Genomic DNA, 23,545 nt, shown 5'->3' with positions numbered 1-23,545 from the left:
CCACTTTATATTTTAAATCCCCCCCCTTTTCTTTTTAGCTTTCTAATTTGTTAGACACTGATACGCTTTGTGACTTTGGCTAGGGCACTTAATCTCCCTGAGTCTCAGTTTCCTCATCAGCAAACTCAAGGGGGTGGATCAGGCCATGGCTTATTTGTCTTCCACCCTAAATAACCATAATGATTCATCTATCACCAGTTAACCATCAGTTAAATGATGGCAACAAATGCCCGGGTTCGAAGAAATAAATTTGAAAATAAAGGAAAGACTACAGTGATTCCTAGCATCAGTGTTCCTCCCTCCCACCCTCTCCTGAGCCATTTCAAAAACAAAGCATCAGCGCTAATCTTTGGAACAGTATTTCCTAAAATATGTTTCTTAGAACGTAGCTCCTCAAGATGTGAAAATGGGACTCTACATCAGAAAAATTGGGGAGCATACTAGATCCTCTTTTTGGAGAGTAACAATAAATCATTTTAACGTTTTATAAACCCAATGCTTCTCACTTATTTGACTGGAGAATTCATTCTTTATTGAATATTTATTAGCATCCTACAGAATTACAGAACTAGTGTTCTGTGAAACTCACTTTTGGAGACCCTGACTTGGTATATAATGCCAATACCTTTTGTTCAGTACCTACTTGGAGAGGGAATGATGGACCTGCTAAAAAGAATCCCAAAGAAGACAGACAACATGTTTTACAACTTCCCCGGTCTTCGGTAGACACATGGGCATTACCCATATACCTGGTGTCAGGCAACAATAGCATGCTAAAGACACACTATTAATAAAATCCACTTATTGGTCTCATTTTTTTGTTATATAGCCTATGATGCAAAGAGAGAAAACTTTAAACATATGCTTCTTTGCTGAATTTACTCTGCCAATCTTATTCACTAAGACTCTACTACAGGGTTGACAAATAGGTTTTTTCTCTCATGACAATTTTGATCAATGGGTAGTGGCTGCCTTGAGCTCTGTACTAAAAACAATAATAAGACCTTGAATGGGCTTGGAGGGAAAATGTGCTGTGATTGATTTTTTTTTTTTTTAATGTGTTTACTTTTGGCTTCATTGGGTCTTCATTGCTGCACAAGGGCTTTCTCTAGTTGCGGCGCACGGGCTTCTCATCGCGGTGGCTTCTCTTGTGGCGGAGCACGGGCTCTAGGTGCAAGGGCTTCAGTAGTTGCAGCACGCAGGCCCTAGAGCACATGAGCTTCAGTAGTTGTGGCACGAGGGCTCAGTAGTTGTGGTGCACGGGCTTAGTTGCTCCGCAGCATGTGGAATCTTCCTGGACCAGGGATTGAACCCGTGTCCCCTGCATTGGCTGGTGGATTCTTAACCACTGTGCCACCAGGGAAGTCCATGTGATTGATTCTTAATGTCTGTTGTGGGTATAGTGCTGTGAGTGATTGTTGATGTCTGTTGTGTGTATAGACTAGTAGAAGACATAGGATGCTTGTTGTGTGTTTCCTCACCAAAAATCCTACTAACTACCCACATTGGCTTGATAGGGGAGTTAAGACTTAATACACTTAGGTGTCAAAAGGAGTGGTTAAGATAATTCTATAGGGTCAGGTCTTAAGGTAAAGATAAATTGAATGCAAGATCTCATTTGGGCCTTGAAGGTTAGAAAGATTGGGTCTTGTGAGGAGACCCTGGGAGGTAATTCTTAGCAGAGATTGCAGATGAGCTGCCAAGGCCTCAGGGATAGCTTGTATCTCTAGAGCTGCCCAGATACAGTGTCAGCATCCCTTAGACAGTGCTTAATAAAGGTTCATTCTTATCCTTTATCTAGCACAGCTCTGTCCAATAGAAATATAATTTGAGCCACATATATAATTTGAAACTTTTAAAAAGTAAAGAGAAAATAACCACATTTAAAAAGTAGAGAGAATTCTCTGGTGGTCCAGTGGATAGGAATCCATGCTTCCACTGCCCAGGGCCTGGGTTCAGTCTCTGGTCGGGGAACTAAGATCCCACAAGCTACACAGTGCGGCCAAAAAAAAAAAAAAAAAGAAAGAAAAAGTAAAGAGAAACAGGTGAAATTAATTTTAATAATATAGTTTATTTAACCCAATATATCCAAAATATTATCACTTCATACAATCAATGTAAAAATTATTAATGAGATAGTTTACACTCTATTTTTGGTAATAAGCCTTTGAAAGCTGGCGTATATTTTACTTACATCATATCTCAATGGGAACCAGCCACATTTCAAGCACTCAATAGCCCCAAGTGGCTAGTGGCTACCATGTTGGACAATGTCAGTATAAACTACCGCTCTTATTCATATGTTCTGTCTTCCCGAAAGTTTGAATACAGTTAATTTGGTTCCAGCAGTTTTCCCAAACTCTATTCTGATGCTGGTGTTAGCAATATTTTTTAATCTAAAAAGTATTTCTATAAATAGCACATAAGAAAAATCCATTATTCATTACTTTAAAAATAATTTAAATTATTATTTTTTTTAAAGTTAGAGATTGTTATTTTTGCTTCGTGTTAACATTAGGAAGGCAGAGTTATTGGGTAGAGAACAGTAATAGTTCCTATGGCTTGTTCTTTCTCTACTTTTTTTTTACCATTCTTAAATTGATGTAAACTATACATAACATAAAATTGACCATTTATGTGTATAGTTCAGTGGCATTAAGTACATTCACATTGTTGTTCTACCATCACCGCCATCCATCTCCAGAAACTCATCATCCTCCCAAACTGAGACTCTACACCTGTTTTATTTTCCTGCACCTATTAAACAGTAACTCCCCATTCTCCCCTCCTCCTAGGCCCTGGCAACCACCATTCTACTTTCTGTCCCTATGAATTTGATTACTCTAAGTTCCTCCTATAAGTAGAATCATACAGTATTTGTTTTTTGTGTATAGTTTCTTTCACTTAGTATAATGTCTGCAAAGTTCATCTCTATTGTAGCATACGTCAGAATTTCCTTTCTTTTTAAGGGTGAATAATATGCCATTGTATGGATTTACCACATTTTATTTATCCATTCATCCATCAACGGACACTTGGATTGCTTCTATCTTTGGCTATGTGAGTAATGCTACTGTGAACATGGGTGCGCAAATACCTGTTTTGAGTTCCTGCTTTCAATTCTTTTGGGCATATACCCAGAAGTGGAATGGCTGAATCATATGGTAATTCTATTTTTTAATTTTTTGAGGACCCTCCATACTGTTTTTCACAGTGTCTGCACTATTTTACATGCCCACCAGCAACGTACAAGGGTTCTATTTTCTCCACCTCCTCACCAACACTTGTTAGTTTCTGTTTGTTTGTTTATAACAGCTGTCCTAATTGGTGTAAAGTGGTATCTTATTGTGATTTTGTTTTGAACTTTCTTAATGATTAGTGATGTTGAGCATCTTTTCATGCGCTTATTGGCCATTTGTGTATCTTCTTTGGAGAAGTGTCTCAGTGTCTCTTCAAGTCCTTTGCCCGTTTTTTTTTGTTTTTTTTTAAACATCTTTATTGAAGTATAATTGCCTTACAATGGTGTGTTAGCTTCTGCTTTATAACAAAGTGAATCAGATATACACATACAATATGTTCCCCTATCTCTTCCCTCTTGCATCTCCCTCCCTCCCACCCTCCCCATCCCACCCCTCTAGGTGGTCACAAAGCACCGAGCTGATCTCCCTGTGCTATGTGGCTGCTTCCCACTAGCTATCTATTTTACATTTGGTAGTGTATATATGTCCATGACACTCTCTTACCCTGTCACATCTCACCCCACCCCCTCCCCATATCCTCAAGTCCATTCTCTAGTAGGTCTGTGTCTTTATTCCCGTCTTGCCACTAGGTTCTTCATGGCCTTTTTTTTTTTTTTTTTTTCCTTAGATTCCGTATATATGTGTTAGCATACTGTATTTGTTTTTCTCTTTCTGACTTACTTCACTCTGTATGACAGACTCTAACTTTGCCCGTTTTTTAATTGACTTGTTTGTTTTGTTGTTGCCGGTGTTGAGTTGTAGGAGGTCTTTCTATGTTCTGGATATTAACTCCTTTTCAGATATACGATTTGCAGATATTTTCCTCCCTTTTCACTCTGTTGATAGTGTCCTTAGAGGCACATCATTTTGGTACTTTATGGACTGACCAGAAAAAATATTCCTCCATTACATGCCCCTCAAGTGGTTTTCAGGTTTTCTTTGACATCAGATAGCCCAGGGTTCAAAACCAGGTTCTGCTACTTACCAGCTGGGTGGCCTGGGGCAAGTTACTCACTAAACTTTCTGAGTACAGTTTCCTCCTATGTAAAAATCAGGATTTGATAATATTTACTTCTCAGAGTTTGAGGAATGCTGGCAGTTAGAAATAAATATAATTAAAATTCTCAGTAAGTAGTCACTATTATTTTAACAAAATGGTGAAAAAGGTGGTTTCTGAGTTTAAATTGGGGAGCTCAAGGCCAGGCTTTGTCTTTTTTTTTTTTTTTTTTTTTTCAGGCTTTGTCTTTTATTAGCTCTCTTCCATCCCTGGTATTTGCTAGGAATAAACACTTCCCAAACACTAGCCAGTGATTTGGAGATTAGGCTTTTTCCTACAATCCTATTATTTTCATATTTCTGTTTCCCTTACCCCAGGTGATGTCATACTCGGCCATCTGCTTCCCCTGCATCCAAAAGCCACCCCAAGTCATGCTTTTACTGAGAAGCTTCTTCCGGGGCCCAGCAGGAGGGTCCCCTGAGAGGTGGTATGCCTGGGGGATGTTCCAAACACCCAGGCCAAGCAGAGTGACCTTCAAATCATTGTAGCACAGAAGACCTTCCAGAATAAGCCTGCGTTCGCCTCCTTGGCATGGGATGAAGGGATCGTTTCAGTTTCAGTAACGCATATAGCAGTGCACTAAAGAGGTCAAAGAGTTCTATTTCAGCAAGAAGCTCTGCAGGGAAATATTTATCCCTCCCTTATTTGGTAGGCTCTTTAACTCTTTAACTATAGTGAATTAAATTTGCAACACCTGTTTGCTTTTTTAAAAATGGCTACTCAGGGACTTCCCTGGTGACGCAGTGGTTAAGAATCTGCCTGTCAATGCAGGGGACACAGGTTCGAGCCCTGGTCCGGGAAGATCCCACATGCCACAGAGCAACTGACCCCCTGAGCCACAACTACTGAGTCTGTGCTCTAGAGCCCGCGAGCCACAACTACTGAGCCCACATGCCGCAACTACTGAAGCCCACGTGCCTAGAGTCCGTGCTCTGCCACAAGAGAAGCCACCGCAATGGGAAGTCCATGCACTGCAACGAAGAGTAGCCCCCGCTCTCTGCAGCTAGAGAAAGCCCGTGCGCAGCAACAAAGACCCAACACAGTCAAAAATAAATAAATAAATTTTTTAAAAAAATGGCTACTTATACAAATTGATACATTAAGTTGATTGTTGGGTATAGTAAATTATTGGGGCAACATGGGGACAGGCATGTGAATTTAAGCTTCAGCTCTACTGTATGCTACCTATGTCACCTTGGGCAAGTTGTGTCCACTATAAGCCTCTGCATCATCTGTAAAAGGGGAATAAGAAGAGCAATCAACCTTATGTGATCATCTTGAGGGTTCCATGAACGATGAGCTAGTTATTGTAGAGCCTTTGTACCATGACTGGGGAGGAGCAAGAGCCCAATAAATGTCAGCTATGGTTATTATCAACTGTATCATCATCATCATATCAGACTTGGATGACTTCCAGGCAGTGACAACAAATACCAAAGGCACCACTCTTCTTTGCCCTGGGTTAACTTCCATCTGTACACCTCCTTTTCCCACCCCCAACACATTAATATCCTTTCTCTTCAACCCAATCCTGGTGGGTCCTGACTTCAGGCAAAATGTTTCAGAAGGCTGAGGTGGATAAGAGACCAGGAAACGACACTAGAAGTCACAGATTAAAAAATGAGGAAAAACCAGTCTACACTGGTAGGAGCTTCTACTAAAGGCCTGAGAGAAAGGAAGATAAACTATCTTTGGCCGGATAATACTTAACAATTAGCATCTGAAAAGAAAGTTTTGCTCCCCTACAATCCAGTTCTTCAGAAAGACATATACTAGGTACAGGAAAGAGATATACACAGGACATCTTTTTATTTTTTCATTTATTTTTGGCTGCACTGGGTCTTGGTTGCTGCGCACAGGCTTTCTCTAGTTGCGGCGAGCGGGGGCTACTCTTCGTTGCGGTGCACGGACTTCTCATTGCAGTGGCTTCTTTTGTTGCGGAGCACGGGCTCTAGGCACGTGGGCTTCAGTAGCTGCGCCTCGCGGGCTCTAGAACACAGGCTTAGTAGTTGTGGTGCGTGGGCTTAGTTGCTGCGCGGCATGTGGGATCTTCCCTGACCAGGGCTCGAACCCGTGTCCCCTGCATTGGCAGGCAGATCCTTAACCACTGCGCTACCAGGGAAGTCCGACACAGGACATCTTTTTAAAATGTTAAAAGATTACTTTACAAACAATAGATGGCAATGACTTGCTGGGGAAATTTTATTTACATAATCTGCATTTTATTTACATATGTGCCTGATATTGCTTAAATCTTAAAAAGCAAAGGAGCTGGCTCCTTTAGAATCATCATATAAATTCCTGGGCACCTCAGAGCCAAGCATGGGGGAATCTCACCCTCGTGTTTCCGGCACTTTGTAAGTCACAAACAGCTTTGGCTGGGCATCGTTGTCCTCCTATTTTATTGTCTGGAGTGTGCACGAGTCACTGGGCAGCACATCTTGTGCCCTGATTCACAGAAGCTTGGCCTTGTCTCAAGCTGAGGCAGCCTGAGTGGAGATTTCAAATGTGTCAAGAGGTTTCCCAGCCAAATTCCTTCAGCACCAACTTGAAAACTGGCTATAAAAATAGCCCTTACTGAGGGAGCCTGACCTGTGACAAAGCTTTCCTAGCTGGGAGCAGGAATATGAGGGCTGCTGTTTTTCTTTTCAAAAAATCTGCTTTAATGTCTCTATAATGTGGATTTACTTTTTAAAAATAGCTCTTGTACTCCAGTCTCCTGTTTGAGAATGATGTCCCTTGATTTTTGGAGACGAATTGGGGTAAATTCTGCACCAGATCTGGGGATTATAGATCCCCAGATTTGTTTACTCAGGATATACATTTGAGTATCTGTCTAGGAAACTTGGAAGATCTATCTAGGAAAATCCTGGTGCCTGTGTTCAAATCCTGATGCCAGGTTCTTTCAGAAGTTAAAGGCTCAGGTCAACTTATAGTTTTGGAGTTTCTGAGGATATTAAAAAATTAAGAAATAGCGAACAGGGCACAGCATTTATGGTATATTTTTAAAGTTTTCTTTTTACAACTGACCACTTTTAACGCAAGAGGGAAGAAACTACAATGCAAAAGGATTACCTATTCAACAGGTGAATGATGTAATACAATTATAAAGGGTAAATGCACAGCCCCTCCAGGTGTGTGGGCTGGTAAGGGGACACAATTTTTAAAAATCCAGGCTACTTCCTTGTCAGTGTGTTTTTGGGACTTTGTGTATAACCTCATTAGGCAATAACGTCAAAGGTCTAAATCTGAAACCTTGACGAATGTGAAGTCAGGCGCGGGACAAAATGTCCCTTCTGTTCCTGCCTATGACAGTCCCCTGCCTGCTACCAGCTGGGTGATTTTGGACAGGCTGCTCAGTTACTCTTGGCATCAGAGATACCTACCTCATAGCGTGGTTCTGGAGAATTCCATGAAGTAAATTAGTAAAATAGGCATTAGTAAATGCTCAATAAATATTAGCTAGAGTTGGTCACCATTATTAGAGCTAAGACTCTATGCCTTGGCCAAAGTTTATTTAATTGTTCTATGTCGGTCACTGCCACATAAGAGTATTGTTTCTCTGTTCGTTCATTCAACACATATTTATCAAATGCTTTAGCTTTTTTAAAATTGTGTTTTTCTTTTTAATTAATTTATTTATTTTTGGCTGCGTTGGGTCTTCGTTGCTGCGTGCGGGCTTTCTCTAGTTGTGGTGAGCGGGGGCTACTCTTCGCTGCAGTGCGCAGGCTTCTCATTGCGGTGGCTTCTCTTGTTGCAGAGCACGGGCTCTAGGCGCGCGGGCTTCAGTAGTTGCAGCTCACAGGCTCAGTAGTTGTGGCACGCGGGCTTAGTAGTTGTGGTTCTGGAGCGCAGGCTCAGTAGTTGTGGCGCAAGGGCTTAGTTGCTCCGTGGCATGTGGGATCTTCCTGGACCAGGGCCCGAACCCGTGTCCCCTGCATTGGCAGGCAGATTCTTAGCCACTTGCCACCAGGGAAGTCCCTTAAAATTGTATTTTCAAATACTACTTCTATATTTTAATTAGAAAATGAGCAATAAGCAGGGGAAAAAAATCACCCGTGATCCCACTTATCACAGGATATCAATATTAGGTAAATTTAATACATTTTTTTCTAATCTTTTTTCTATAAAAGCTTCCCCTCTTTTTTTTAACTGAGCTGAGGTCATAGCACATGTTCACGTTTGGATCTCATGCTCTTTTAAATTTATTTTTTACTTTTTAATTTAATTTTTATTTTACATTAGAGTATAGTTGATTTACAATATTGTGGTAGTTTCAGGTGTACAGCAAAGTGGTTCAGTTACACATATACATGTATCCATTATTTTTCAGATTCTTTTCCCATATAGGTTATTACAGAATATTGAATAGTGTTCCCTGTGCTATACAGTAGGTCCTTGTTGGTTATCCATTTTAAATACAGCAGTGTGTACATGTCAATCCCAAACTTCCTAACTATTCCTTTCCTCTACCCTTCCCCCCAGTAACCAGAAGTTCCTTCTCTAGGTCTGTGAGTCTGTCTCTGTTTTGTAAATAAGTTCACTTGTATCATTTCTTTTTAGATTCCGCATATAAGTGATATCATACAATATTTCTCTTTCTCTGTCTGACTTACCTCACTTAGTATGACAATCTCTAAGTCCATCCATGTTGCTGCAATTGGCATTATTTCATTCTTTTTAATGGCTTAGTAACATTCCATTGTATATATATACCTCATCTTCTTTATCCATTCTTCTGTTTTTTTTCCTTTTTTAAATTAATTAATTAATTTATATTTTATTTTTGGCTGCGTTGGGCCTTTGTTGCTGTGCGCGAGCTTTCTCTAGTTGCGGTGAGTGGGGGGCTACTCTTCGTTGTGGTGTGCAGGCTTCTCAATGAGGTGGCTTCTCTTGTTGTGCAGCACAGGCTCCTAGGCACACGGGCTCAGTAGTTGTGGCGCACAGGCTTAGTTGCTCCGCAGCATGTGGGATATTCCCAGGTCAGGGCTCGAACCTGTGTCCCCTGCATTGGCAGGTGGATTCTTAACCACTGTGCTACCAGGGAAGTCCCCTCCATTCCTCTGTTGATGGACATTGAGGTTGCTTCCATGTCTTGGCTATTATAAATAGTGCTGCTATGAACATTGGGGTGCATGTATCTTTTTGAATTATGGTTTTCTCCAGGTATATGCCCAGGAATGGGACATGGGACAGCTGGATCATATGGTAGTTCTATTTTTAGTTTTTTAAGGAACCTCCGAACTGTACTCCATAATGGTTGTACCAATTTACATTCCCACCAACAGTGTAGGAAGGTTCCCTTTTCTCCACACCCTCTCCAGCATTCATTGTTTGTAGACTTTTTTTTTTGGCCATGCCGCGTGGCATGTGGGACCCCAGTTCCCTGACCAGGGATCGAACCCGTGCCCATGCCCATTGCAGTGGAAGCACAGATTCTTAACCAGTGAACTGCCAGGGAAGTCCCTGTTTATAGACTTTAAAAAAATATATTTATTTATTTAATTTATTTGGTTGCACCGGGTCTTAGTTGCAGCAGGCGGGCTCGTTAGTTGCAGCTTGCTGGCTCCTTGGTTGCGACATGTGAACTATTGGTTGCGGCATGCATGTGGCATCTAGTTCCCTGACCAGGGATCGAACCTGGGCCCCCTGCACTGGGATCACGGAGTCTTAACCACTGAGCCACCAGGGAAGTCCCCATGTTTGTAGACTTTTTGATGATGGCCATTCTGACTGGTGTGAGGTGATACCTCATTTCAGTTTTGATTTGCATTTCTCTATTTCATGCTCTTTTTTAAACATGTAAGCATAATATCTTCCCGATTCCATTAAAATCTTCATAATTATAATTTTTAATAATCTGAAGAAAATTATAAGTACGAATAGACTGTCTCCTAATGTTTCCTACCGTTGGACACTGAAATAATGCCTCCTCTTTTTTTGTGTGTGCTATTTATAAGTAAAACTGAGACCAATACTTCTGTATCAATCTTGGTCCATATCTTAGTTAATTTCCATTTCATTCCTTCCACTAACTATTTTTTGAGTGCTTACTCTGAGTCAGGTGCTGTGCTGTGTGCTGGGGATGGAGGCGGTAAAGGTGAGACAGGTATGGACTTGAATCTCACAGAGCTCATATCCTAAGGGTGAGACATAATAAATATGCAAAGAGACCCAATACTTGCAGATGGTGATGGGTGTTACCAAGGAAAGAAATAGGGTGTGTGATAGAACACACCTGGAAAGGGCACTGGCCAGCTTTTTTGAGCAGGGAGGTCAGGGAAAACCTCTCAGAAGGCTTGAGATGGTATACCCTGAGAAACCAACATTCAAAAAGAGTCATGTACTACAATGTTCATTGAAGCTCTATTTACAATAGCCAGGACATGGAAGCAACCTAAATGTCCATCGACAGATGAATGGATAACGAAGATGTGGTACATATATACAATGGAATATTACTCAGCCATGAAAAGAAACAAAATTGAGTTATTTGTAGTCAGGTGGATGGACCTAGAGACTGTCATACAGAGTGAAGTAAGTCAGAAAGAGAAAAACAAATATCGTATGCTAACACATATATATGGAATCTGAAAAAAAAAAGTTTCTGAAGAACCTAGGCGCAGGACAGGAATAAAGATGCAGACGTAGAGAATGGACTTGAGGACACAGGGAGGAGGAAGGGTAAGCTGGGACAAAGTGAGAGAGTGGCATGGACATATATACACTACCAAATGTAAAATAGATAGCTAGTGGGAAGCAGCTGCATAGCACAGGGAGATCAGTTCGGTGCTCTGTGACCACCTAGAGGGGTGGGATAGGGAGGGTGGGAGGGAGACGCAAGGGGGAGGGGATATATGTATACATATAGCTGATTCACTTTGTTATACAGGAGAAACTCACACACCATTGTAAAGTAATTATACTCCAGTAAAGATGTTAAAAAAAAAAAGACTTGAGCTGGGCCAGGAAAAGAGGGCCAGGACTAGGGTGAGACAAAAGAGGTGCCTAGAGGCCCTAATTCAAGGAGGCACTCACTCGCAGGCTGGTGCAAGTGCAGGGTTGGCCCTTGGACAACCTCAAGAGTGAGTGCCTCCTTAAATTTGGCCCCAGAGGCATTCCACTCTTTACCCCAGTACCAGCCTTGATGGGAGTAAAGGTAGGAAAGGCATTCCAGGCAGAGGGAACAGCAAGTACAAAAAAGTGCAGGGCCTGGAGAGGCTAAGTGTGTTTCAGGAACTGAAATTCTGTCTCTATTATTGGAGTGGAATGGAAAAGTGCTAATGGAACCAGTGAAGCAAAACTACTAAAAGAAGTGAGAAAAAATTTTGGAAAGTTTTCAGAGTTGATCATATTTGATGTGTATATATTTTTAAGTATCCAAGTAGTCATCATGGGAAAAACCGGGCTTTTAATTCTTTCTTCGCAGTGGTTTAGAATTGTCTTTATCGTCCACATGTATTGGGAGGTGAGGATGTGGTGGGGTCCGCAATAACTCTTTCAGTGCTTAGGTGCTCAAAAGTGGTGTTACTCAATCTTGGCTGCATATTAGAATCCCCTGGGGAAGTCAAAAGTATTGATGCCTGAGTCTACACTGAGAGATCCTGATTTAATTGGGGTACAGCCTACATGAGGGCATTTTACTATGAGGACAAACTTTAGAACCATTGCTAGGATCCTGTTTTGGGTATGAGCAGCCCTGGGATGTTTGCAATGCAGGAGAAGCCAGCTTTTACAGGCTCTTAGTAATGATGAGTCTGGATTTTATCCTAAGAATGGGAAGCCATTGATGCATTTTAAGTAGGATGTTCGCATGATCTGATTTTTATTTTAAGAAAATCACTTTGTCTGCAATGTGGCACATTTCCTTAGGATAGTTTCCCAGGAGAAGAATTAGTGGGGGAAAGGGCGTTAATTTTAAGTCTTTGGATACACACTCTTAAATTGCTTTCCAGGAAGTTGCTGCCAAATGACACTCACCCACCTCCTATGTCCTCACACCTCCCTTGTGCCAACACTGTTTTTGAGGGTTAATCATTTCCATGAAAGAAGTAGAAAAAAACAATGATAAATAAGAAGGAATTGTTTGAGCAACTGGGCACAACCCCTGCCAGCTACTTTTTTTTTTTCTTTCTTGTTCTTCATTGGTCAAATATTATCCAAATAGCCACGTGCTTCAGAGAAGTGGTGAATCTGATCTTTAGGTAATTTTTTTTGATTGCTTACCATGTGGAAGGCACTGTGAAAAACACTTTACATGCAAGATCGCTATTAATCCTCTCAACATCCTCAAGAGGTCAGTGCTAATATCATCATCTTCATTTTACAGATGAGAACCTGGGGCACTGTGAGAGTCAGGAGCTTTGCTGATGCTCCCTCAGCTCTTAGGTGGAGTTGGAATTTGAACCCAGAGTTCTTCCTTGAAGTACTCTGCTGTTGTTCTGTAATTTGAAAAGGTTAAAGGACTCCTGACATTTTTCTCAGGGGTCTAAGGTTCTGATTATTCTGTTGGGAATTCTTTTGGAATCTGAACAACTGACATAATTTGGTCACTGCACCTTTGTTGCCATCAACTGTTGAAGCAAGTCAAAATGATTAATTGGCTACATCAGCCATTTGCTCATGGGTCTGAGGGTCCCAAAGAGGAAGAGAGCATCAACTTACCCGGAGCACAAAAAGAAAAGGATCTGAGGAAGACAGGTCCAGGAATCGTCAAAAGTTAGAATTAAGAAAAGGCTTTGGGGGAAGGGGTCTTTTTAGTCAGATTGCAAGACAGGCTTGCAGGATGGTGGAGAGAGGGGAGATTGAGCAAATTTAACAATTCCAGACATTTGTAATTATAGATCTATCTCTCTGACCCCTACTCCCAGAGTTGCTTGAGGACAGGGATGGAGTCTGGATCTCTGTCCCTGTCCCCAACTGCTTGGTTAGTAGATGCTCAATAAATTTTCCTGAATGTTGAATGAAAGAATAAATCATGATTAGGCTGCACATTAAAAACATACGTGAGGACAATATGTTCACTGTTGCTTATGTAATTAGACATTAACTACAAACAAACCAAAATACCTTGGGGCAGGATTAACAATTCTCCAGAGAGAACGATACTGAGTGAGGGGACCCTAATCTTGGGACTCGATTCAAGAGGGACTTTTTCTCTTCATCAGAGTGTAGGGAAGAAAGGATACCTCTTGTAGGGCCCCGTTTACAACTGGTGGGATCCTTCCTCACAGCAAGTGCAGGGGAACCCAGGGCAAATTTCAGGGTAGAGTGTGTACCTTCCAGATGTATCTCTCTTCACTCAGGTATTTTATTTAAAAAAAATTTTTTTTACACATGTGGGTGACCATGCTTGGGTCTGACCTAGTGGGAATTTCTATGTTGAGTCAAATAGCCCCAGTTCAGAGGAGTTTCTTTTTTCCTGAATAGGTGGAGGGGAGAGGGGAGAAAAGTGCTTTTGAAAATCTAACTTTCCATCCTTTGGAACTGGCAGGATCATACCTTTATGAGGGGTTGGTGGGCACAAGAAAGCCCAGGGTTGAAGCGGGATGAGTGTGTAACACCTCATAATCTCAAGTACTTTTGGTAACCATTTTTAATCATACAAGCAACATATAAAGACCTTCTTCTTGCAACATAAAATAGGTTAAGACCCTCTGTGCAGACAAGGGTAAGATCCTTTTGACTATCCTCCCCAAAGGTAACTCCTGTTACCTGTTCCATGTGCATCTTGCTGACCTTTTCTCAATGTATATGGATGGCATTCACATCATGTATCAGATGCTTTAGTGAAGTCTTTCTGGGGGACTGTCGCTGTGGGGGAGAGAGTGCTCAGGTTTGCCCCCCAGCCTCCCGACTCTTTTTGGAGGGGAAGGTGGGCAAGTGTAACGGTGAGAGGACTTCAGAGCATATTTCACATTGCAGGGAATCGGGTCTGGTGCTCGAGAGTACTCCGCTTTCTCTATTTAATTTAGTTTTTTGCAATGTGAAGAAATGGTCAAGGTGTCAGGACTCCATGGGCATTTCAGGTGGAGGCTGGGTAAATAGATATCCACCCTCTCTCTCTTATTTTTTAATTTCCACTTTTTACCGTAGAAGGTGAGGAACGTGGAGGCACGTGAACCCTAAAGGCACGCCTCCGTGTGTGTGTGTGTGTGTGTGTGCGCGCGCGCGCGCGCACACACACCCCTCCCCCCCTCCCCCCGCAAGGGCACCACGGGTTCTTAATTGGATGCTTGTTTACACCTTACTGCCCGGCCCTCAGGGTGTCAGGTGTTTTCCCGGGCTTATATGCGAGGGTGTGCGTGTGGGAGTGCTGGCGGAGATTCCCCTCTCCCGTGATCCCCTGCGGCGGGGCCGGACCTCGGCGTGGTCCGCGGAGAGTGGAGACTACCGCAGGGCGCGGGAGGATCATCCGCTCGCTGAGCCCGGCCCCGCCCCGAGCCCCGGCCCAGGCCCCGCCCTTCTGATTCGGTCCCGCCCCTCTCCCCCTGGCCCGGCGGGCGCCGGCCCCGCCCCTCACTCCCAGCATGCCGTGCGGCAGCGGCGGTGCGGCGGGCGGAGCCGGGAGGTGGGGTAGCCGTGGCTGTGTGAGCTTGAGGAGCCGCCGCCACCGCCTCCTAGCTGTTCTCCTCCTCCTGCGCCCCGGCGTCGCGGGCCGCGTACGGCCCTGTAAGAGACGTCGCCTCCCCTTCCTCCGCCTCCCTCTCACCGCGCCGCTCCCGCCTCCCAGTCCTGCGCTGCGGGCTCAGGCGGAACCCGGAACGGCCGTCCGCCTCCCCCGCCCTCCGCCGCCTCCTCCTCCTGCTCGGCTTCCTCCTCAGTCCCGGGCCGGAGCGGAGTGTCGGCGGCGGCCGGTTCGGGCGGCGACTCGCGCTTCTTCGGGCGGCGGCGCTTGGCCATGTCGTGTCGGGGAAGGTAATGAGCCGCAGAGCCCCGGGGTCTCGGCTGAACAGCGGCGGCGGCGGCACCAAGTACCCGCGGAGCTGGAATGACTGGCAACCCAGGTGGGTGAGCCGGCGCCCAGCCCGCCGATCCGACCCCGGGCCCCGCCTCGGGCGGGCCGAGGCCTAGGACCGCCGGGGTGGGAGGCGCGGCCTAGGCTCTCCACCCTCCTCCCCCCCCACCCCACCCCACCCCACCCCACCCCCCGCCCCGGGGAACCAGGCGCGGCTTCCTGGGTCCCCTCCCGCCCCGGCCGGGGGAGGAAGGCCGCTGGGAGGCGAGGCCTAAATGCCTCCCCTCTCCCTGCATTTCAGCTCGGGGGCTGGAGCCGAGAGCCAGGGCGCCGGGAGAAGGCACTGGCCTAGGAGTTGGGTGAAGGAAGGGGACCTGGCGGTGGGGGCACTTTTTACTTGCTACCTTGCCCTCAAGTTGGGATATGAGTTGGGGGTCCTGAGAGTACGGGACCCTCTCTGTTACCCATTAACTTCCCTGATCTTTAACCCTTTGAGTCCCCACGTGAAAGATTTCCTTAACTGGGATCCCTTCTGTGACCCCCCACGTGTTAATATTAAAAAAACAAAACAAAACCCAGCACTCCAAGGCCTTACTCTGACAACAGCGTAGTTGTGGAGCATAAGACTAGATTGTGACTGTGTTAATGGGGCCGACCGACCCTGGTACTAGGAAATGAAGTTTTCCCCAAGTGCAGGGGCAGTTACTCTGGCGGAGAGCAATTCATACCTGGACACTTGTGCGGACAGTTGCTTAGAGGAGTAGAGAATTTGATTTGATTTCAGACAGGTTTGGGGCCTAGTTGGAAATGAGTATATGAGGAGGATCGAGTTTCCCTCCCCCCCCCCACCTCTTTTTGGCCACCCCGGGCCGATTGCAGGATCTCAGTTGCCCATCCAGGGATGGAACCTGGGCCTCGGTAGTGGAAGCACGGAATCCTAACCACTAGGCCACCAGGAAACTCCCTGCGGAGCATCGACTTCTTAAAAAAAATTAATTTTCGTGTCTTTCTGATTAATCATGGGGCAGTTGTATCTAATTTAGGACTAATTTATTCTTATCTCTCTTACTGAGTAAGTGCTTGTAATACTCAGACTATCTTGGAATTTAGCCCAGTGCCTAGAAGAACTTCCTAAACGTATATAATATTTTAGGGTTAGTTGATTCATGGAGCTCTCATACTTTGAAACACACTTGCCTTATGATTGTCCAGGAACTGGCCAAATAAATGTTAGACAAACACACGTTGTTGGGATGGCTTTTGCTTCTTGATGGTTTCATGTAATACCAGCAGTATTTGGAAATAATTTGGTAAGATGTTCAAAGGTAACACTTTAATACTTGATAGAAAAATCAAAATACTCTTTTGGCTAATGAGTGGTACACATCTCATTCTGTTTAATATGCCTTCCCAAATCCTGTGTCTGTTGAGATCGGGTGTATATAACTAGGTGACTTTAAAAGTTAATGCCTGAGCCTAGAATTGAGATAAGTAGTTTTAAAAAAATGTTTTGAAAGCATAGTTTTACTTGTCCTTTACCACTTAGGGTTTATGCCTGCTTTACATAAAATCAGTTAACTAGTTTTGGTATTTTTATCTGTAATTGACATTCTTTTGTATGTTCATTGAAATGTGTGAAATTTGATTTTTTTTTTCATCTAATGAATTAGATGATAAATAAGCTTGAATTTGACATTTGAGAGCTCTTTGACAGTAGATTTTCCATTATTTTTCAGTACTGTGGTCAGCATATGTAAAATAATGTACACAGTATCCCTTTAGAGGGCTGAATAAAGTGCCCTTCACAAATAGTCCTGGAGCTTCTGGAAAAGAATAAGTTGTAGCTTGTGTTTCTAAATAAATGGAGTAGCACAGTTGCAGCTCTGGGTTGAGATCACCTGGTTTAATTTGACAGGTATGAAGCAGAATGGCTTATATAGTTGTGGAATATGTACATGGGTTATTAGTATTGTCTGTTTTTCTTCAAGTACTTTATTTCTTGGCTGTGTGGCGGGGAGGATGTATGCATTCTTGGAAGCTGTTTAACAAAGTCTCAGAACTTATTGCCTAGGTAGACAGATACTGTGAGATGCACTTGGTTACATGGAGTAACAGTTGATTAGGATGTTGGAAATACTTGACTTTTTTGTAGAGGAGGGAATAGAAAAGTATGGACAATACGCCATAGCAAAACTTGATTTCTTTGCACGGTTACCTAGTTGTTTTGTTAAATAGCCAATAAAAAACTTCAGGTGTTTGCCAAGTCATAAATTTTCATGAGTTAAATTTGAGGTTGTTATTCTGTACCCTCTTCACTTTAGAAAGGTGACAGACTCCAGTTAACTGACAGAATGGAGCTCGATTTTTCCCCTTGCTTAAATGGGGGTTTATTTTTCTAAACATCTTCAAATGCAGGCAGATTGCTTATGGTTCATCAGAGTCATTTTGGTTTAAAAAAAAATTATTTGCCTTTCTGTACCAGTCCTTGTCTGATTTTTTTGGTTCTATTTTACTAGATTTAGGCTTTTTGAAAAGTCGGATTTAAAAAAGCAATTTTTGGTTGGTTTCTTTTAGTGTTAGTTTGTCAGTTAGTCTGGAAACCGACTGTTGAGTCAATGATGGCCACACCTGATACTTCACACATATTGACAGGAAGTGTTCCAGGTGGCTGAATAGACTAGTGTCATGTGGCAACAGAGCAAGCCCACCTTTGCTAAAAGCATACCTCTAGCAGAAAGCATTTTTATAGCACTGGCTTATAGTCTTCGTTTTCATTCATTGTACTCTCCATTAACTTTTTTTAAAATAATTTTATTTTATTTATGTATTTTTGGCTGCGTTGGGTCTTCATTGCTATGCGCGGGCTTTCTCTAGTTGCGGCGAGCGGGGACTACCCTTCGTTGCGGTGCGTGGGCTTCTCATTGCAGTGGCTTCTCTTGTTGCACAGCACAGGCTCTAGGCGTGTGGGCTTAAGTAGTTGTGGCACGTGGGCTCAGTAGTTGTGGCTCGCAGGCTCCAGAGTGCAGGCTCAGTAGTTGTGGCGCACGGGCTTAGTTGCTCTGCGGTATGTGGGATCTTCCCGGACCAGGGCTCGAACCCGTGTCCCCTGCATTGGCAGGGGGATTCTTAACTGCTGCGCCACCAGCACAGCCCCTCCATTAACATTTAAGAGTGATTAGGCAAATGAGTGGTTTTATTATTGGCACTAACCAGTCTCTCCTTTTCTTGACTTTATTTTGGGGAGTAATCTTCTGGGTGCACCAATCAAGATAGAGATCAGAATGATTTGTTTTAAAATTAAGTGTATATGGGACTTCCCTGGTGGTCTAGTGGTTAAGACTCCTGGGCTTCCACTGCAGGGAGCGCGGGTTTGATCCCTGTTTGGCGAACTAAGACCCTGCATGCCAGGCAGTGAAGCAAAAAAAAAAAAAAAAGTGTGTAATTTGTTATATTGTTCATTTTAATTCTCCAAACTGACAAGACTGATTTGACATTGGAGTCAAATATAGATTAGTTCAACAAGCAAGAGGGAGCGTTGTCAAATGAAAACACATAATTTTACTTCCACACTTGGGCATCTTAAGACTTTATTCGTTTAACAGATATATCTTGGGTATCTTACTGTGCCCAATGTTAAGATCTTCTTACAGTTCTAAAAGGATGAAACTGTATATTAAAGACAGCTTCTATTTTTGGTAAAATGTAGACAGATTGAAGTTCTCACAAGTACAAATACCTTCATTCTCCATTGTCACAGACCAAAAGATGGGGAAGAGGGCCGTGAAGATAGAAAAGCCAAAAACTAGTATGTCTGACATTATGAGAAGCTGGATTTTTGAAACTAGAGTTGTCTATTCAGCCTTTTATGAGTCTGTACTGTCTGATGTCCAGAGGTGCATAATATAGTGAAATACATAAAGGGTGAAATTAAGTGGAGTTACATATTTTATAACTATAAATAGAGCTTTAGTTAAACAATTTAATGGTTGCCAATTCTGTACCACAGATTTTCATGTACATTAAGGAGTTCCAGATAATTGTGTATGGGTGTTTAATTTGGGGGGAAAGTTTATTTTTTCCATTATAGAATAAAATATATTCCTTATGAAACATTTGGCAATTTTATCTTTAAATTGAACCCTTTTTCCCCTTCTTTTGTGGTTCCTTTTTAAGTTGGGAGTATAACTGAAGGGTTTTTTAAATAATAGGAGATTGTGAAATATTCTAATTCAATGAAAATATTCTAATTCAGGAAATAGTGATGCTGTAGGGATTTTTATGACTAATAGAGCTACTGTCTTTAAGGAGATTATCGGTTAGTATGGGGGATAAGAAAGGGCTTTGTAAAAGGTAAAGCAGTATATGGATATTAATTGTGATATAATTCTTGGTAAAATTATTTTTATATGTGATTTACAGTTTAAAACTTGGAGAGTCAGAGGAGGGAAAGCTGTACAGTTGAGTAGGGGCCAGTGGGACCATGAAATTGATCTGTTCTATTTTGACAGTAAATTTGGGGGGGGGGGAATCTCTCAAAAAATAGAAGAAAGCTGGGAAATGGCAAAATGCAAGTTGTCCTTGGTAAAATGTTACCAGTTTGGTTAGAAGGATGGGGTATTTGTGAGGTGTGATACAAATAAGAGATGAAGCTTAAGAGCTGGAGTGGGGCTGTATTGTAGGTCTTGAATCATACTGGACGTGTGTTTGGAATGACTTTAGGGAGCTACTGAAGTTTTACCAGCATGGAAGTGGCATAATTCAGGAAGATTAAAATTAGTTGGGTGTGTGTGTGTGTGTGTGTGTGTGTGTGTGTGTGTGTGTGTGTAACCACAGTAGGAGGCAGTTGGAACAGTCTAGACAAGAGACTGTTGAGGACCTGAATATTCTGTTTATAATTCATGGTTTAAATTCAGACAAAAGTATTCAGCTCAATATATGGAATTTCCATAAGCCAGAGCCCCTTATTTGTTATCTGGTGTTGATTGATGGTGATCACTAAAGTGATACTTTTTATCTGCTCACACTTCAATTCAGGTTAGGACACTTACATGATATAGGATGATCATATACACAAAATGGAGTGTGGTTGATGGGGTTTTTTTTTTGTGAACACTGAGTTCTCACAACTTTTAAATTTAGGCTTTCCTGCTTTCACTGCTTGGCACTTGCTTACTTGCTTTTCTTTCCCAATCCTAATCACCTAAAATAAATCCCTGAGGCGGCTTTCAGTGGACCTCCCTTTATAGATTCACACAAGCTGTCATTTGTTTGGTGTCTCTTCATATTGTTTTTTGGTTACCTGTCTTTAGCTATCTTAAAGTTTTCTCAGAATCCATTTTATTTTGGGGACTAGAAAATAAAACACATCCCCTCTTGTTTAGAGGTCTAACAGTGAAGGTTGCAGATATTTTGTGGTTTAATTCCTGTATGAAATACTCCAGCTTATTACTTTTTTTTAATGTAGAATGTAACCTATTAAATTTTTATGGAGACATTTGTGTTCTTTTTCTTTTTTTTAAATTGAGGTATAATTGACATACAATATATTAGTTTCAGGTGTATGTATATGTTTTTATTATGTTCTGCTCCATCTTGTATTAGTTGACGGTACTTTTTCTCTCTTAGTTGAATTCTTTTTTGAACTTGTTACTCTTTTGAGATAAAATTTATCCATGTATAGGTCTTAAGTTGAGTGATTTTTGACAAATGTATACACCTGTGTAACCATGACCCTGATCAAGATACAGATACACAATGACTTTGCAGTTGGATAACTTCCCTTCCCACTGCACCCTCCCCCCCCAAAACACAAAAACCCCGGCAGAGTGTACATGTGGATCTTACCTTAAAAGTTATTATAGACAGGAAATTTTTGAATATTATCTTATGATTTATTACCAACTTACGGTTTCTGAAGATCGATAACCTCGTCATCTTCAACATAGTTCTGTTATTCCTCTTTTGCTATAAACAGACTTGGGCTATCTGAAGATCCTTGTGAAAACAGTTTCAGATGGTGGATCCACTGTTAACCTTTTCAGGCATTTGAGTCCTGGAACACAGAGGAGCTCTTCTAAGTTTGTTGGCTAAATTTATTCCTGTGAGCTACAGGTTCATGGACTTTTCTCTTCCCTCTTGAACCTACCGTTGGTAGCTCTGTTTTTCGTCCTCTCCCCAACCTAAACATTGCGCTTCCCTTAAGATCTTTACCCTACCTCTGCCCTCTGTGATCCTTTCCAAATCTTGGTACAGGTGTACAGTGAAAGCTAACTGTGCTTATCACTTCAACCTTTTTTTGTTCTCCCAACTAGTTTGTCCCTGAAGGCTGAGCCTGAGTCATTTTCTCCGCTGTTCTGTGTACTTGCCCTAAAGCACTTCCCAAACTCATTTCTGTCTTAGGGCCTTTGCAAGTCCTGTTCTTGCTGTGTAGCTACTGCATAGATTGTTCTTGTCAGAGTGCTTGACCTGGGTGTTTTCATGCTGTCTCAGCCTAAGTGCACCCCCTCAGTGAGAAGCACCAGCCTTCTCTAATAACACTCACTATCTGAGGTTTTTTGTGTGTGTCTTCCCCAGTAAGACATAACCTTTATGTGTGCATGCATCTGGTATAATGGTTTTACTTCTGTATCCCTTCTTCCCTACCAGTGCATCAATAAATAGTAAACACTCTAAATTTGAGTGTCCTTTCTCAAGTAAATACATGAAAATGGAATTCTGCAAGTTTGTTTTTGTGTTTAGAGTTAACTCAGGACTTAGAACACTGTTACTGTAGGAGGCATTTTGAGAGGAACTGTTCCTTGTACAGCAGCGCGGTTAGCCGGAGGCAGCAACTTAAGTAAGGTGATTGTACAGGTTCAAAGGGACAATGTTCTAGTGGACTGAGGTGGCCAGATCAGACTATGGCCATTTAAGATTCATAGGTTTTATCCATCTTGAAGAAATACTTTGCTCACATAAAGTTAATTTACACATTGACAGTTTATCCCATATCTGTTATATCTATTTGTACGTTATTTAAACAGTCTAATCACCAAAAAGTTAAGCACTGGGTGGGTTGAGCCTCTTTTGACATTCCATTAGAATGCCTGAGGAAACAAACCTCTTGCCAGTTGTATGCCTGCTGATTGGGGAATGACTGAAATCCAAATTTTCCAGAATCAACAGGTTTCTTTCATAGTGAATTACTTCTTTCATATTAATCTTCATACCCTTTGAAAAAAGGAGATTGTATTCCTGTTAGAAATCATTCCTTTGGAAGTTAATGTTGCTATTCATAGTATGTCTAGGAACTCATGTTTATTATTTAAAAACCTGTTACAGACTTTTTGTGTTTATTACTTTAAAATCTTTTTCAAAAGAGGAGTTTCTGGGGAATTCCCTGGCAGGCCAGTGGTTAGGGCTTGGCGCTTTCACTGCCAGGGCCCGGGTTCGATCCCTGGTGGGGGAACTAAGATCCTACAAACCACACAGCCCCCCTGCCTCCCCCTCCAATAAAAAGGAGGAGTTTCGGGCTTCCCTGGTGGCACAGTGGGTTAAGAATCCGCCTGCCAGTGCAGGGGACACGGGTTCGAGCCAAGTCCCGGAAGATCCCACATGCCGTGGAGCAGCTGAGCCCGTGTGCCACAACTACTGAGCCTGCGCTCTAGAACTCGTGAGCCACAACTACTGAAGCCGTGGTGCCTAGAGCCGGTGCTCCGCAACAAGAGAAACCACCGCAATGAGAGTCCCGCGTGCTGCAACTAGACAAAAACCCGCGCACAGCAACGAAACCCCAATGCAGCCAAAAATAAATAAAATAAAATAAATTAATTAAAAAAAAAAGAGGAGTTTCTGGTATCAGAATTGTAGATTGCTTTTTGGTATGGAACTTACTAAATTATGCTATTTCTTTGTTTATAAGGAAAGGCACTACTTTTTTCCTTTACCCTTTTTATCATCAATAAGGCACCTCAGCAGTGCTCTTATAGGTCCACAAGAAAATTATTACAGGCTCTGCAGTGGCCTAAGGTAATTATATGTATATGTCTGCAGATTTTTTAAAAAAATTGTTGAACTTAGTATTTACTAGATTTTTATTTTTGGGTGGCATCTAATATATTAATACCTTTTCTGCTGATTAGGCAAAAGACTTCACTAATAAGCATGTCTTGGACTATATAGTGACATGTATTAGTTTTTCCTCTGTGTATGACAGCATTGGCAACAATCTTGTTTTTTACTGAAGTTCTTTGAATTAAAATTTTCCCTCTTATTTAAATTTAATTGAAAAATTATCTTTACTGTCTCCTCTTT

At 42.3% G+C, this 23,545-nt stretch overlaps 1 protein-coding gene and 1 long non-coding RNA gene across 5 annotated transcripts in view; one reads left to right on the top strand and one right to left on the bottom strand.

Moving 5' to 3' along the window:
• Positions 1-4,342: 4,342 nt before the first annotated feature.
• LOC309646348 overlaps positions 4,343-23,545 on the bottom strand; it is a 400,408-nt gene continuing 381,205 nt past the window's right edge. Inside the window, exon 2 of the long non-coding RNA XR_014255311.1 lies at positions 4,343-9,148. This is a non-coding gene — a long non-coding RNA (uncharacterized lncRNA). The remainder of the gene's footprint in view (positions 9,149-23,545) is intronic.
• Positions 14,837-23,545, top strand: part of SMG1 (SMG1 nonsense mediated mRNA decay associated PI3K related kinase) — a 96,138-nt gene continuing 87,429 nt past the window's right edge. For all 4 annotated transcript variants that reach the window (XM_082432543.1, XM_082432540.1, XM_082432539.1 and 1 more), the window contains exon 1: positions 14,837-15,302. In XM_082432543.1, coding sequence (XP_082288669.1) covers positions 15,217-15,302 — 86 coding nt within the window. In that variant the 5' untranslated portion in view covers positions 14,837-15,216. The remainder of the gene's footprint in view (positions 15,303-23,545) is intronic.

The sequence above is a fragment of the Balaenoptera physalus genome (assembly GCF_965194825.1).
Source record: "Balaenoptera physalus genome assembly, chromosome: 16".
In the NCBI taxonomy this organism is placed as follows: Eukaryota; Metazoa; Chordata; class Mammalia; order Artiodactyla; family Balaenopteridae; genus Balaenoptera; species Balaenoptera physalus.
The sequence above is the reverse complement of the archived record's forward strand: the minus strand, read 5'-3'. Positions and strand labels throughout refer to the sequence as shown.